The following is a 16,339-nucleotide window of genomic DNA, read 5'->3' on the forward strand; positions in this document are numbered from 1 at the left end:
ACTGATTGTAGTGTGCTGCTCACTAAATCATGTCTCATCTAAGTTGGTTAACATAACTCCATACAAGCTATGGAAAGACAATAGTCCCAACTTATCTCATATGAAAATTTGAGGTTATAACGCTTATTTGAAGCGCGTTGAATCGGATAAACTTAAGCATATATATCCGATGAATACATATTTGTGAAATATCTAAAACAAATATTTGGATATCAGTTCTATTAATCCATTGAGAAGAAAGTCTTTGTCTCACGACATGTCGCTCTCTTAGAGAAAATGTTTACTTTAGGAGAAGACGGTGAGAGCAAAATAGAACTTGAAAGAGTTCAAGAGTCCACAAATAGAGTTAACCAAGTAGATGAATCCGAATTTTATCCCATATCTGATATGGGACATATTCTTAATCAGGGAGTAGAGACTCTTGAGGACATGTCAGCTCTATGTGAGTCTAGTAGGATCATTCGTCCTTCAAGAATGTGCGAATCCATGATTACTAATCAGGTATTACTAATCCACGATGATGAACCTACTAATTGCACAAAAATAAAGTCAAGTGTTGACTTAAAAGAGACAGCAAGAAGCCATGAAACTCGAGATGAACTCGGCATATGTGAACAAGGTTTAGACCTTGGTTGAGCCTCCTGATGGAATAAAACCCATAAAGTTTTGTAAATAGTTTACAAGGAAAATGTCGATATGGATGGGAATATCCATATATACAAAGCAAGGCTAGTAGCAAAGGTTAAGTGTTGACCTTGATGAAACCTTTCTCCTGTAACCTTGCTGAAGTCCATTCAGATTTTGCTTGCAACAGTTGCATACCGTGACTATATGTTAAGAGAAGTCTGTTGGAGCTGAAATCTTCGATTTGATGGAAAAGTCAAAGTGTTTAATTTTATCAATTTGAAAACGAATAGTGTGTTTAAAAAAAGATAGTGAGAACATTATCGTATTCCTAATATTATAGAAAACAACATCCCCATATTTCAATCGTTGAAATAATGGTTGTTAAAGGATTTATTCGTGAACGATATGAGAGAAACAACTTGATCTATAGAGGTAGATTTAGAAGATTGCTTAACTCATCTCAATTTATGTAGATGAAATCTTGAGAAGATTTCATATGGAGAAACTGGTTTACTCTTAAGCAATATGTTGGAAAGGTTCCAAACGTGAAGTAATCGTTGATTCAATAGCAGAAACCTAATGCATGATTACTTCAAAAGTAGCAAAGAGTTGCAATGTAAATCATGATGTTCATAAATGCACTTGGAATAGTTCCTAATATTGTTGATCACTTGCTATTGTATTGTGATAACAATAGAGCCATCGCGAAAGCGAAAGAACTAAGGTCTCGTCAATGATCCAAACATGTATTAAAGTGGTATAATCTCATTAGAGAGATAATACATAGAAATGACGTAAAGAGAAGAACGAATTCCTACATTTGACAATAATGCAGATCCACTGACAAAGAGTCCTCATAGTGTAAACATGATTGTCGTGTAGACTCTTATAATATTGGATACATAAGTGATTGAATCTAGTGCAAGTGGGAGTTTGCAAGTGTCATGCCCTAGGTCCAATCAACCTTGGATATAAATATTTTTAATATATAATTAATGCGATTTAATGGTAGATCTATTATTTAATTAAATGTCTATTAAATTAAATAATAGAGTCCTTAAATTCAAATCTTCGTAATTTGTTAATCACAAGGAATTGTGATTGTGAGATACAAATTACATATTATTGAACCTTAAATCGTCCGTGGTCATAAGTAATAATGAGATACGGATATCGTGATTATAGATAGACCATCACGTGTGGCATTTCTTACTTGTGAGTAAGTAGCTGATCTCACAAGTTAAAATATGGTGACATTTGAATGAACAAGTAGATGTTTTGTTATAGAACAAAACATTGGAGACCCGCCTACAGATTCCACATGGATAACTATCCGACCGTCAGTGGTTAATATTTAACGTTCGGTAGTACAATTGGTCCTTTGACTTGAGGTCATCATAGTACCTTATATGAGGACACTCATAGTTTGACGATATTGGATGTTGTTCTGTCAAGAGCCGCTAATACGACATCGTTCAGATATGTCAAGAATCGTATGAAGGTTGTGAATGACCAATAGAGGATTCGTCACTCTTAGATAGTAAGAGATTATGATCCATATTTCATTCGATTAAGTCAATAACGAAATCCTTGGCCAAGGTGTACTCGTAAGTCGAAAAGGAGTTTTCAACTTATATTGGCTTAATAGTGGAGTAAAAGATATGATTGATAATCGAAATTGACACACTTCCATATCTCGTAATTGATCGGATCATATTGACGAAGGAATTATAGTTTCACGATAAACGAATGAGTATGATTTTTGTCATACCACATGACATTTCCCGTCACATGTATTGCCGTGACACATTGCTAGGTGTTAATTTGGGACGACGAGTGTGAATTGGTGATAAATTAAAATGGTATTTTAATTTATAGATTTTGATTAGATCAAAATAATATTTCACGTCGTTAGGTATCGTGATCGGGAATCTGATGGGTCGCACACAAAAGGAGAACTTGAATATTGTGATTTGTCAATTAATTAATTTAACAAGTGTTAGATAAATTAATTAATTGGGTTGTTTTTTTATATGTCAATTACTACGTTTGATTGAATTATTCGAGTTGTCGACGCCTAGTTAAATTAGGAATGTATGGTGAATATATTTGAAAGTTCAAGGATGGATCAGAGAAAATTGAAAGTTTTGGTACCTATAAGAAATGTCCGGTTAAACTAGGTATGGATGTTAACAAATTTAGAAGTTTGGGTATGAGTGAGGGAAAATTAAAAGTTTAAGTACCTATAAGAAATGCAGTCAAAAGTTCAGGTACCATTTGAGTAGGTAGAAGGAATAGATCTTTCTAGGGTTTTTCTTCATTCTTTCCGCACAAAGCCAAGATTCGGTTACCAATTATTGATTTTTCGTTGAAGCTTGAATTTTCTTGAGCGAGTTAACTCATATTTGTGCCGGCGGTGGAGACTCGTTCAAATTTTCAATTGCAAACTCAAATCCATGATCATCAGCATCACATGGACTCCTCTCCTGTTCATCCCACTCCTTCCGTTGAAGTAGACGAGTGGGGTATTTCCGTTTTTTATTCCTTTGCATTTGAGTCTCTTTGAAATTTAGAAGTTTTTTTTTACTTAATTGATTTAATTTAAAATCGATTAACACTGTTTCAAATTTAGGATCGATTCAGGCACTCTTTATGATTTGTGGTCTTTTTTGTTCATTACGATTATATTAATAAATTTGTCCACATTATGTCTATCAGCGTGAATTTGGGTTCTGATTTTGATTCACTTTTGGTGGATTACTACAAATAATATCTAATACACGTTTTCTACTTGCAATTAATGCTAAGCCGTTTTAATCTAATATATGATGTTTTTGCCCAAACACGATCAGATTCGAATGTTACTCAATATAATTTGGATGTTAATTTATGGTTTGTTTGCCTTTGATGGATTGAGTCTTATGAACAAGACATAAAACTTCTAATAAATAATGTTAAAATGGTTAAGTGAATGTTATATGTTATTTTAAAGCTCATTCAGTTCATCTTTGTTCTTATTTCATCCATTTGTTTAAAGAGTTTGTGACTATAGATATTGACAGTTGGTTAAGGCCTTTTAGGGACTTGAATCACATCAAAAGTTTATCGAGGCTTGCATTTATATTAAGTATATGATTGTGGAATGAGCTAAAGTAGCATGTATGAATACTTTTTTGGTTCGGGGAGCTGGAGCTATCCAATGATAGGATTAGATATTTGGGTCGTGGTGTACTTAGTCATTGCTTTTTATTGTAAACAAACTTTTGCAATTATGTGTATAGACAGTTGGCTGATGCATTTATGGATGAGGCCATTTGTTAAAACTTTCTGGTATTTCAAATGAGGTCACATGGTTTTGAAATTCGGTATTCATTTGAGGAGAAAATTTAAAAGAGTATATTGTTTCTTTTTTTTTTCCCATGTGGAAGGGGAGTATGGTTAAAATCTGTTTCTCCAAATGATAAACCAACATTAATTACTAGTCTGAAGTCCTATAATGCCAAACTAACTGATCGGCAGATATTAATTGATGAAGAAATATCCCGTCGGAAGAAGGAATTAACGACTAATTTTCACAATTTGACCATATGCCCATCTAACTATGTATGTTGTAATATTTGAAAGTAAAGCTAATTTTTGTTTGTTTTCTGCTGCTGGTAATTTAAATTACTAAATACATAGTTGATTGTTTTTTAAAATCTCCATGAGTAGCGTCTCCTACATTTTATGTACTTGGAGTTTTGGTTGCCTAGTCTTTTTAGTCAGCTCAAAAGCAAACACATGTAGTTTGATTTAGTGCAAGTTGATTGACCATTTAAAGCAATCACACATCCAGCACAAGTGTACCAATTACCAAAACTTCCCCATTATTATTTAACATAAAAATCATTCATGTTTATGAGCCTGACTGATTAATCGATAGATTAATATCTTATCTCTGTTCGCATGTCGTGTTTTTAATTCAAAGTATTTAAATCTCTGGGCTATTGCATAATGGAGAGATCATTGTATTGACATCTTTTTTTCTAATGTGTTTTGCTAGACACTGATGGATTTGTGATTCCAAGCTTGGGCATTGGATATCCAGACCAGAATCAAACTGATTCTCCAAAAGTAGAAGATTCTAAACCATCTACAGTTCAGGTAAAGTTGCTTTTTAAGTTTTTAAATCAGCACGCAAATAAAGCAAAAAAGTGGGGTTTCGACTGACTAATAAAGTATACTGACCTTTTTACGAATCACGATTTGGCAGGCTAATAAAGAAGAGAAGATATATCTCGGACCTCATGGAGCCCCGCCATCACAATCGAAGCTGCAAGAGCTGAATTCTTCTAGTCGTAAGCAGAGGTTAAGACAGAAACTTAAGGAAGCAGACAGGCAATACTGTGGAACTGGGCGGGAAAATAAGGTCGATAACTTGAGAGAGCTTGTTGGTGGTGGAAGAATGTCATCCAACACTTCAAAGAGTTCTAGAGATTGGCTCGACCCACATTGTCACGAGTCCCAGTTTGAGCGGAGGCGCCTTCGGTAGATCTTTCCAATAAGTTTTAAAAGTCCTTCAGTTTCTTTACAGTTTCTCCTTTTAACCCTCAACTCTCGGAATAATTTGTCACTACAATAAGATTATTAAGCCATTCTCTCTGACATTGAGGTACCTGAAAATTATCGAAGAATTTATGTACTTCGGCATTGATCCTCTGCCGAAAACTACTTGGGAGTTTGGAGCAAGTACAAGCTGCATTTCTTTAAAACTCCATCCTTGCTTTTAGGTAAACATTTCAAGCTTAGTCAAATCGTGTTTTTAATAAGTTTATACTTATATCACAATTCAGAGACACGTTGGGGAATAATTAATGAAGAACTTAACAAAAGTGCAAGCCATTTGAGAGACTTCCTTAAAGTAACACAAACTTGTTCGTGATGGTTCACTCAAGAAATTGTCTATTTTTTGGGGTCTTGAAGGACGTAGAAACATATTAGAATTCTTAAATGGAAATGGAAAAGAAATGTAATGCTAGTTCTTTCATAATTCTTATTCATTCCCATTTTTGTTAGGGGCATTTTATAATTGAATCTGATGTTGACCATTATTTTCATATCGTCCTTGTTTGAGTTCCATTCTTCCAAAATTTTATTTTTTAAATACTTATTTTCAATCACATATTCTTTAATAAAATAATATTACGTAGAAATTCAAAAAATTTTCTTAATTTTTAATTAATGATTCTCCATCAATCACTATTTAAAATCGTATTCTTTCACTTAAAATGGGGCCCAAACAAGATCGATTGTAATATTACAAAAAGAAAGTTCAACTACAAGTTGTTTGAGGATAACAACGTTGAGTTTTTCGACCCTCTAACTTAAGATTATTCATTTTTTATTTTTAGATGGGAGCAAAGAAGAGTATATAACTTAATAATAGAGTATCATCTTAACGTGGTAAACTCAATGTGAATTTTTCTATTTGGACGATATGATTCACCCCACTTTTCTGCCGGATTTGTGATATGTTTCTTGAAGTTGTCTTAAATGAATTATTTTTTCTTAAAATAATACGCACACCCAAATGAGTTGGTGTAAATTGGGCAAATAAATATTCTGCGACTTATATCTTAATATTGCTTCTTTTTTTCCTATGTATATATCGTGTATAATTCCACAAAACATTAACACATTATGTACATAATATTTTGGTGTTTTAGTGTTGTGTTTTGAAGGTTGATGTCCATTGCCAAGCATGTAAAATGAAGATGATGGAAGTCTTAAATTTAATCAGTACGTTGAAATTAGTAAAATAAAAAAATAAAAAATAGAGTAGCAAAAATGCAAATTATTTACTTGTCATTTTGTTTAAACTTATTTAATTCAATGTACCCAAATATTTTTAGTTTTAAATGACACGATTTGATAACGTACTAATAATTTGCATAAATTTTAATTTATTGGTTGGGGTATATTCTGTCACCATAGATGCTGAAGAAGGAAGGGAAAATTACATAAATTCAAGGGTTTAAACATCACAATTCAAACATCAGGGCTAGAGTTTCATTATGCAACAATCAGGTATTGATTTAATAATTTAAATATTAATTTCTTCCAATTCAATTTCTCCAACCCTAATTTCATGTTTTGTTTTCTCTCTCTACCATCTCCATACTCTGCCTTCTCTGGATCATGAAACATCATTGCCGCCACCGTCGGCGACGATTCACTACGACGACGGCGATCACGATGGAGGCGACGCTCAAAAGCATCCTCACCGGTGGCTATTCTATTGGTTTTTCTCTCTCTTCTCCTCTACTTGGTGACCACGAATAGGGTTATAGTCGATCTAGGTAGGTTACAACTTACAGGCGGTAGTGGTGAATTTGACCGGTGGTGGTGTGTGCGCCTGTGTGGTGGTGTTGCTCTTTGCAGTTTGGTGACGGTGGTGTTGTAAAAATGGTGGTGGGGGCAGCGGTCTTCAACTTTGAATTTGATTTTTGTAGTGGGTGTGGAGTAGTTTTGGGGTTTGTGTTGCTGGCGGTAATGGTGCTGGCTGTGGGCGTGAGGTTGCGGTGGTGATGTGTTTGGTTGGCGATGGATTTGGATGGTGTCTTGTGCGATGACGGTGTCTTATATGGTGGTGGACTCTATACAGCGTGGATGTGGGTGCGGTGGTGGCGTTTGTGGTTGGCTTTCTTGGTCGGTGTTTTGTTGGAGGTTGTGGTGGTGTGGTGAAGGACACGGTGGCAGTTTTGGTTGGTGATTTGGTTTAGGCGGCGATGGTGTGGTTCAGATGGCAATGGTTGTGGGTTTGGTGGTGGAGTATTTGTGACAATGTACTGAGGTGGATGGAGATCAGTGTTTGGTGTCTGTGACCAACAATTAATCTGTGACCTTGAAATTCGATCATTTTATGACTAAAAAATAATTTTTGACCATCAAATTCAAAAATACGTGACCTGTGACATATAATATTTTGGATTTATAACCATTTGTGACCTATAGTTGTGACTCGTGACCTATAATTTTTTAGATTTGTGACCAATAACATAAACTGTGATTTATAAAATTGATGCATAAATTATGATTCGTGACTACGAAATAATCTGTGACCTATCAAACTTTTGATTCGTGATTTCGAAATAATTTGTGACCAATTAATTTGAAGATACGTGACCAAGAAATAAATCTGTGACCTATAAATGTGTACACGTGATCATTAATTGTATAATTGTAATTTTATTATATTTGATTAAAAATATTTTTAATTAATTAGATAAAAACCTGATTTTTGCATTAGTTAAACTTTAAACATGGTTTTTGGACTGTGCATAGTTAATACATGGTTTATGAATTTTTCCTAAGAAGGAACTGCAAAAGTTTCCGGGTTGGTTGACCTGAACATACTTATGCTGGCCTTAGCAAGGATAGGGTACCATTCAGAGTTGAAATGGGTTAAGCTAAAGCACCCAGAATACGTAGAAGTTATTTTACTGACTATAGTCAGTACGATTATGGACATGGGTACAACTATGGATCGATTGGTGACCCGTATGGATATACACGGGCTTTACTAGATCATTCATGATATCATTGTTGACCTAGTTTTCTGAGGACAACAGAAGTCGGGCTCACACTTGAGCTAGTTTCAACACGTAAGGACTAGTCGCAAGTCGTCATTACTCCAAAAATGTAGATGTGGGAGAAGCTTAACGACGTGAGACAAATGTGTTCGAGTTTCAGCAATAGATTTGTGAAATGATTATGTAATGATAATCAATCGTAAACAATGTAATCAAAGCGAAATAATATAAATAAGTTTAAAATCAGTAAAAAGAGAAGATAAGGAGTGGCTTTTAGTATTTAGAGTTGCATTGACCTTCAAATATTAGTTGGATGAGGTATTTATAGCATTACAAATGAAATGGTAGCCTTTTGGATGAAAGTATATGTGGCCTCATCTCCTTAGTTGAAGCATTAATCCTGCGCATCAATTTGGACTTACTCACTTGTAGTGCATTTATTGCTTACACAGAGCAGCCATCATATTGACAAAATTTGACATTTATACTTATTATAAAAGTCTCATAAATCATTCTAATAAAAAAATTCATACATAAATTCAGAATTTTCTTCGTGTAGATCATAACTTATTTTAAAGGGCTTCAGACTTTGTGGAGCTTCTTTGCCTCGGCGTGTCTGCTCGACGGAAGAGACATGAATGGGTTTTGAACTAATTTCCCTGGTCTCGCCACTTGTGTGGGAGGCTTCACTGGAGGTGATTCCAATACTTGAGCGGGTCGGCTAATCCAATAATTGACCAAGGAGCCTCGATAGTCGGCGATGTGGGCAAGATGACCTCGATGACGTGGAGCCACGTGTGGCGAGGTGTAACAATAGTCCTCAAAGTCCATGTATAATTTATTTATATTATGCTTGGACTTCAATAGTAAATGGGATTCAACATTCCATTAAATAATAATAAAAAGAAAATTTGACCTAACATGATAATAATCATTAGTCGAGGAGATCCGGATATTTGTTCCAAGGCCTTAGAGACGACAATGGGCCAGGTTTGGGACGGTGGCTTGCCCCCTTTTGTTTTGTTTTTAAATATATATTTACATTTTCAAAATCTCGAGTTATATGTTATTATTAGAAAATAAAATAAAAATTCAAAGGAATTATACTCAAACTAACATTTTTTTTTTTTTTAACTTCTTCACGGGGCGGGTTCGCCCTGCTTCGCCAACCTGTCGACGAGACAGATTATTTTGCCATCTCTAAAGAGTTGTCTGTTATCACTCCTCTCTGCCCCTGTATAGTATAGGTATGTGCCGCCATAAATACTACAAGAATCTAAAGTTTTTATGGTTATGCAGTTTAATTTAGTTTGGTATTGTATACCAGCGCACCGTTCTGTCTTGTTTCAAGTTAGATAAAGCATAGGTTGAAAATTATTAATTTCTCACTTTTTGACTCAAGGTGTTTGTGTCGTGCTTGAGCCTTTTGTTTGTGAAAGGTCTCACATAATCACAATCTCAAGATTTGATTGGCTGAATTTTCATCTAAATTCCATCCCCCCCCCCCCCCCCCCCCACCCCCCCCCCCCCCCCCCCCCCATCGGCCTTCTTCTTTTCCTTGGATTTTGCATTCAATTAGTGAAGTTAGGGTGTGTTTGAGCCCTTTAAATCTTGAAAAATGTATTATGGAAAAGTAGATTAATAGAGAATGTATGGTTAAAAAAGAAAGAAAATTTTTTGGTTAACATGTAATATTATTTTAATGAAAAATGTGTGGTTAAAAATGAGTGTTGTAGAATAAATAATGCGATAGAATATAAAATAATGAATGACGAACAATGGCTAAGGATGGTGTACTCAATCTTTCATGTTATTGATTTTTGTTTTTTCAATAATTCGATTTTTCAAATTTAGTAAAATAAAAAAAAATAAAAAAATAGAAGTCAATTTATTTATTTTTTAATATTTTCAGTTTTCACACAAAATATAATAATATAATAATAATTCATATATTTTTGTTTTTCATATTCTAGTGGAGGATGATTATTTTTAAACCACTTGAATCATATCAAAACGGATCAATTGAATTATAGTTATCACGTATATGAATTTACATTAAATATATAGTCAAAATAATCGACACAATAGTTATACTTTATAACTTTATTTTGAAGCATGAAAAAACGTTTATCTTCTGATCCTATTATCGCCCAACAGAAATGTTTGACGAAATGTATAAAATTCTAGTTAATATTCTTCGACACCATAATTAATTGTACTTGTGGCTAAAAATGTTCTCTTCTTGTGTCTGCGCAAATTTGTATTTTGATTAACGTGTGCATCAAGTCATCAATGCATTAAAGAGCCTACCAATTATATGTTGTTCAATACCAAATTTTTCACCATTTCCCCATCTAAAAATCATGCAACCTGGCTTTTATTAACCAATTAAACTTTGGTAAATAAATCAACCAAGTAATAATTAACGTTTGAATCCACATTTTTTTCTGGATTAATTAGATTAAACTATATTTATCATGTTGGATGTTGATCATTCAACTAAATGATTGCAATCCCATCTTCTCGGTTGGCAAACTCATAGTCGATCTTTGTTCAATATTTTATATCAAACGTGTAATGATATCACATGACATAAAATTATGCATTGGACACTTTAGCATTTAATGATGAAATCCTTGAAAATCGAGCATCTAGTTCATGGCTGCTTCAATATGATACCCACTCGTCACATTTTCTAATTGTTCATTTTCCCTTTTTGTTCTAACGATACGTGAAAGATGACTCGATTTGTAGGACTTCTATTTTTTTTTTTTTTTTTACTTTTTGCAGAAGAATTGTACTAGGAATTTCCTTCTGAATAACTTTTTCTAAAAATTCTTTTAATCAAATATATTTATTTCAAAAAATTATTTAAACACGTTAGAAAGTAATTTCTTAGTCTTAAAATATATTTTGACTTTTCAAAAGTCCTATCAAACAGCCCCTCGGGGCACAACTTAACTGGTGGATCAATCAATATTTGTCTTGCTTCCAGCGACAGGGTAGAGGTTCGAATCTTGGTTGGAACCTGCGGTCAGATTTATTTGGTATGGAGCAATCACTTTGAAGGAAAATCTCTTGTGCGCGGAAGTGTACAGGCAGTGGGGGGAACTTGTGATCCAGTTGAGGCATAACCCGCGATTTACCCTCTCCAAGGTTCTAGGAGCAAGGATATTGGGGGTCCAGAATTTAGTTTAGTATAAATTGGGATACCTGAATATCAAAAAAAAAAAAAAATCCTATCAAACAGGCCCAAAGACATTCTAGATATCTCCAATCTTCATTTACTGCCACAGAAGACGTGGATTCGCATTAGGGTTTTTGATTCATTATTAGATGATTGACTAAACTTAGAAGAAAGGTCACACTCTATCATAAAAAAGTCACACACGGAATATCAATGTCACGTTAAACAAGCTTCTATAATAAATTTTGGTGATAATCTTATAAATCCTGTACTTATCTGCTAATTGATTATTAGGAGTTAAAAGTCATTTAGTTAAATGTCGATTTTAACGTGGAATTAATCAAAAGTAATTTGTGTGGGATTTTGGACTAGACAAAAATTATTATGTTATTCTCGCATAATTAAGGCATGTTTGACAATCATTATTTGGGAAAAATAAAGTTTTGAATAGTGATTTTTTTTTTTTTAAGTGTACTTAAAAAGTAGGGAAATTTTTGAATTTATATGCATAATATTATATTGTATGAATGTATAATTGAAAATAAGTATTAAAAAAGAGTTTTCAATTAATAATTGTCAAATAGTACATGACTAAATACTAATTGGAATAGTTTTAGCACCAAACAAAGGAGTCAATCATGAGCACTTTCGTAAAAAAACCTAAATTCTTTCTTAATATAATCGCCCATTGAATAATTACGTAAGGAGGATACCTATACAAAAAACATTCGTTTTAAGTAATTTATTGATTTTTTTTCTGACGAACTACTTTCACACTTCAAAATCTTACTATGTCATTTTTTTTTAATAACTCAGGTGTCCAAACTTTGCCTGAGATTTTCTCCCCTGATTCGCCACCCAAGTGATTTCGGATGTGATCACAACTTATACACATTTAGGCCGGACATTCGGGATGCGATTCTCTTCCCTGTGGACCTCCTTTATGACGTGAGGATAGGACCTTCGGATGAGCGACAAAACGCACCACAAAACTGCCTTTCAACATAAATGTTGCCTTTCAACTGTCGCGGGGATTCCAACCTCCGATATTCTGTATACAACCCTCCTGCTTTACTACTGCGCCATACCCGTGGAGGCTAAAAATCTTTCTATGTCATTTTCTCATTACCTTCATGTACAGAGTTTTGTCCGATGTCTTGCATTGCATAGTAGGGTCAACCAACATGCTAAGTTTTGGAAAAGGAGACCGACTTTCTGTACACAAGGGCAGATTTAGGGGGGCTGGGCCAGCCCAATTCACTAATTTGTAGTAATTTTTTTTTGGGAAAAATTCACAATTCAGGTGTATTGTTTACACCATTTTAAAAATCAGGTAAATAGTTTGAAATTTCAAAACTCAGGATTATATTTAATTAATTAAAAATATTTATTAAATAAAGATAATAAAATCACAGTTACATAATTAATGGTCACAGATTTATAATTATAGGTTACAAATTTATTTACTTAGAGATGACAATTTGAATCGTTAAAATCGAAAATCGCGGTTAACCGAACCGAATGGGGTGAAAAAAAGGAACCGATGATACAATGGGACGGATATGATATTTGATTTTAATGAACCAGTTCATGGCGGTACGGGTATGGTATTTATGTCGTCAAACCGAAACCGAACCGATTACCCGCTTAAAAAAATCATTCTTTTATTAGGGCTGACAATGTTTAGTGAGAAGGAAATTGACGAAGAGGTACATTTTTTATTTAAATCATAGTTAAAACTATTATAGATTATGTAGTATCGTTGTATTCTCTATTTACATTTCTTATTTACTATATAAGAATCAATTTTAAGTGTTGACCTATATTAGTAAGAGTTGTGGGGAAGAATGAAGATTGAATATAAGTTAAGGTTGAAGCTTTTGAATTATTGAGCATGAATCAAGTAACTACAATACACAAGAATCAAGAATAAAGGAAAAGTTTAGTATTATTATATTCATAATATTGTTTGTTAAATTTGTATTTTGCAATTGGAATTTGGGATAATATTTGCATTTTCGTTTGGAATATTGTGTTTTTGTTTTTATTGACTCTCTTTTCATAAATTGTTTTATATTAATTTGATGGATGGATCTATAAAAAATAATTTATTTTCGTGGTTATTAATCGAACCGAGATACGAACCGAATCGAACCGATTTACGTGGTTATGGTATGACAAAAAATTTGACGGTTCGGTGATGATTTTGGTTGAACTGAACCGAAACCGAACCGTTACCATCCCTACTTTACTAGTCACATATCATCAAATCAGTTGGTCACAGATTTTTTTGAGATCATAAATCAAATTTTTGTAGGTCGCGTATTATTTTATTGTTCGCAGGTGAAAAAATTACAGGTCACAGTTTATATATCGATCACATATTTTTAAATTTGTTGGTCACAAATGATCAAATTTTAATGTCACAGTTAAATAATTGGTCACAGATAACCAAACAATTGGCCACACATCAAGTTGTCGGGCACCACCAACTCCAACGCCACCCTCGCCACTTGCAACCACTCTCATCCTCTCGCCACCGCTGCCAACACCACCATGACAGCATCACTAACAAAAATCTTCGCCACCAGATCCACCTCCACCACCACGACCGTCACGGCCAAACACACCCAAAAAAAACCACCAACCACACCATTGCCGCCTGAACCAAACTATCACCGTGTCAAACACCACAAATGCTACCACATTACCGTCGGGCACATAGAAACCACCACATCACCATGTCAAAACACCACAAGCGCCACCACTACCATAAACACCTCACCAGTCACCAGCACCTCCAACCAAAAAGCTAGAAAACTGCAGATCGAACGGAGAGAGATAAATGCTGAACAAACGCCTCCCCTACGCCGGAAAGAGAAAAGAACCATTCGGAAAGAGAAAAGAACAGTTCGAAAACCATTGCCTTCAGATCGGAAAGAGAAGAACAATTTCATGTCGCAACGCTGCGTTCCCAATAGCGTCGCCTCCTATGCCGGTGCGGCACCACCACATGCCATGCCCTTCCTTCGTCACTAGTTGCAGTGTTTAATCCCCATGCCGGCATCGAGCACAGAGAGAGAGGGGATGGGAAAGTGTCTTGTAATGGGAGGAGTGAATTTTCAATTAGGGTTTGAAATGTGAATTGGAGGATTTAAATCTATTAATACCTGATTTGTGAACAATCAAACATTTTTGTACCTAAATTTTGAACTATGATCTTTAAAGATATGGATTTCTGTAATTTAATGTTTTTTTTTTAAGTAAAAACAAATCTTTTATGTGTAATTTAATCTTTTTACCTATTAGCGCCGCTTAATTTTTTTTTTCTTTTCTCTCCTTTTTTTTTTTTTTTTCTTTTCCGTACCTGTCTATACCATATCCTGTTCCTAATCGAATAATTAAACAAACAAAAAGGGAACGATTCCTGAATTTTTTTTATTTTTTTATTTTTTATTCTTATAGAATGGAGTCACAAGAAGATCGAGCAAGAGCTAAACACTTCCCGTCAAACTTGACGGTGGAAAGGCTATCATCAAGATTTATCCTTCCACCCTATAATAATTGGTAGAGTTAAACTATAGTGACACGATCACGACAAATGTATAATTGTATATCATGCCCCTCCAATAGAAATGGGGAAAATAAGATTTACTTGACAATATCTTCTGAATTTCTGCTCGACACATATATTTATTATCCGAATGTTTCATTGACTTTATAACTTTTTAATTTAATCAGTTTTTGTGGGGTCCTTTACTGTCAGGTCTCAAATATTAAAAAATAAAATAAAAATAAAAATAAATCAGTATTTACTCGATATTTGGATCATTGAGAAACCCGAAGACTTCAAGGATTAGGAAACTGCATGAAATTAATATTCAACGTTGATTGAGTGCAACAAGTTAAACTAAAACTATACGTGTAAACCATACTTGTGATGTAACATATTTTCTTAATTATTTAATAATTTTGTCGTGTAAGCAAATCGTGTGTCCTTGGTTAAGTTTAAAATTTGAGGGTTGTTTGAAAAAGATTTCGATAAAAAAATTTAGTGACTTCTAAGAAAGTTGATAAGATGCGTGGTTAAAAAGTTGATAAAAATTGTAAGACTCGTAAAATGTATAGTTAAAATTAATTGTTAAATTTGACTTTAATTTCTTAGCATCTTCACAAAATTTGTTCTACTAATGTAATAAAATAAAATAACTTAAAAATTGATTCACCCTATAAATTGTGATAAAATTGGGTATGTTAAAAGGAAAGGAATCAAATACTTGACCTGTAATCACTTACCTATTCAAGAAATCAACAATTTCATCATGCTACTTTTGACATGAAATTTGATGAATGAACTTCTTAAAAAACTACAACCTTTCTAAGGGTTAATTTAGTAAATAACTCTAAGTACTTGGTAGAGATTTTTAATTTCTTTTTTCTAAACTCGTTTTCAATAATACATTCTCTCAATAAAATAATTTTGCAGATAAACAGCCCATAATTTTTTTTCTAATTTTTAATTACACAATCTTTAGAAAAAATCACTTTTCACAAAATGGATTCTCAAAATATTTACATGAAGCAATCCATTAACAAAATATGTTTACAACACCACTTTTACATCTATAAAATAGTATACATAGGAAAGAATGCAAATGCTACATAGGGTTGATACAATGGCGATAAACGAGTATCAACTAACAAAATGCACAAACCTAAATGATTAATTATATGTTTATTATTCTCTAAAATAAGAAAAAAGAAAAGAAAATTAATTCACTATAATGATTGGCCAATTCTTGTCATACAAATTAATGTCGTAATTATAATTTTCTTGATCATTATAATTATTTCTACCCATCCTAATATCTTCCTTCATCCGTCGTATGAAATCTTCGAACTTGTTATTCAACTCATCTGTACTCAACGTCTCCATGCTTTCTTCTTCTTCTTC

General features: G+C 33.6%; 1 protein-coding gene across 1 annotated transcript; it reads left to right on the plus strand.

Moving 5' to 3' along the window:
* The first annotated feature begins 2,912 nt into the window (after positions 1–2,912).
* Positions 2,913–5,378, plus strand: LOC111367052. The gene is made up of 3 exons (XM_022987741.1): positions 2,913–3,152; positions 4,670–4,770; positions 4,880–5,378. The coding sequence occupies exons 1-3, from the start codon at positions 3,101–3,103 to the stop codon at positions 5,156–5,158; spliced, it is 432 nt and encodes a 143-aa protein (XP_022843509.1). The 5' UTR covers positions 2,913–3,100; the 3' UTR covers positions 5,159–5,378.
* The last annotated feature ends 10,961 nt before the right edge of the window (positions 5,379–16,339 follow it).

This window comes from Olea europaea, chromosome 18 (assembly GCF_002742605.1).
Source record: "Olea europaea var. sylvestris chromosome 18, O_europaea_v1, whole genome shotgun sequence".
Lineage (NCBI taxonomy): Eukaryota > Viridiplantae > Streptophyta > Magnoliopsida > Lamiales > Oleaceae > Olea > Olea europaea.

Excerpts from the sequence above, each read along its gene's own strand:
- LOC111367052 (XM_022987741.1), top strand. The coding sequence starts at position 3,101 with ATGGACTCCTCTCCTGTTCATCCCACTCCTTCCGTTGAAGTAGACGAG. Across the intron at positions 3,153-4,669 it reads CGTTGAAGTAGACGAGTGGG|ACACTGATGGATTTGTGATT; the intron begins GTATTTCCGTTT and ends GTGTTTTGCTAG. Across the intron at positions 4,771-4,879 it reads CTAAACCATCTACAGTTCAG|GCTAATAAAGAAGAGAAGAT; the intron begins GTAAAGTTGCTT and ends ACGATTTGGCAG.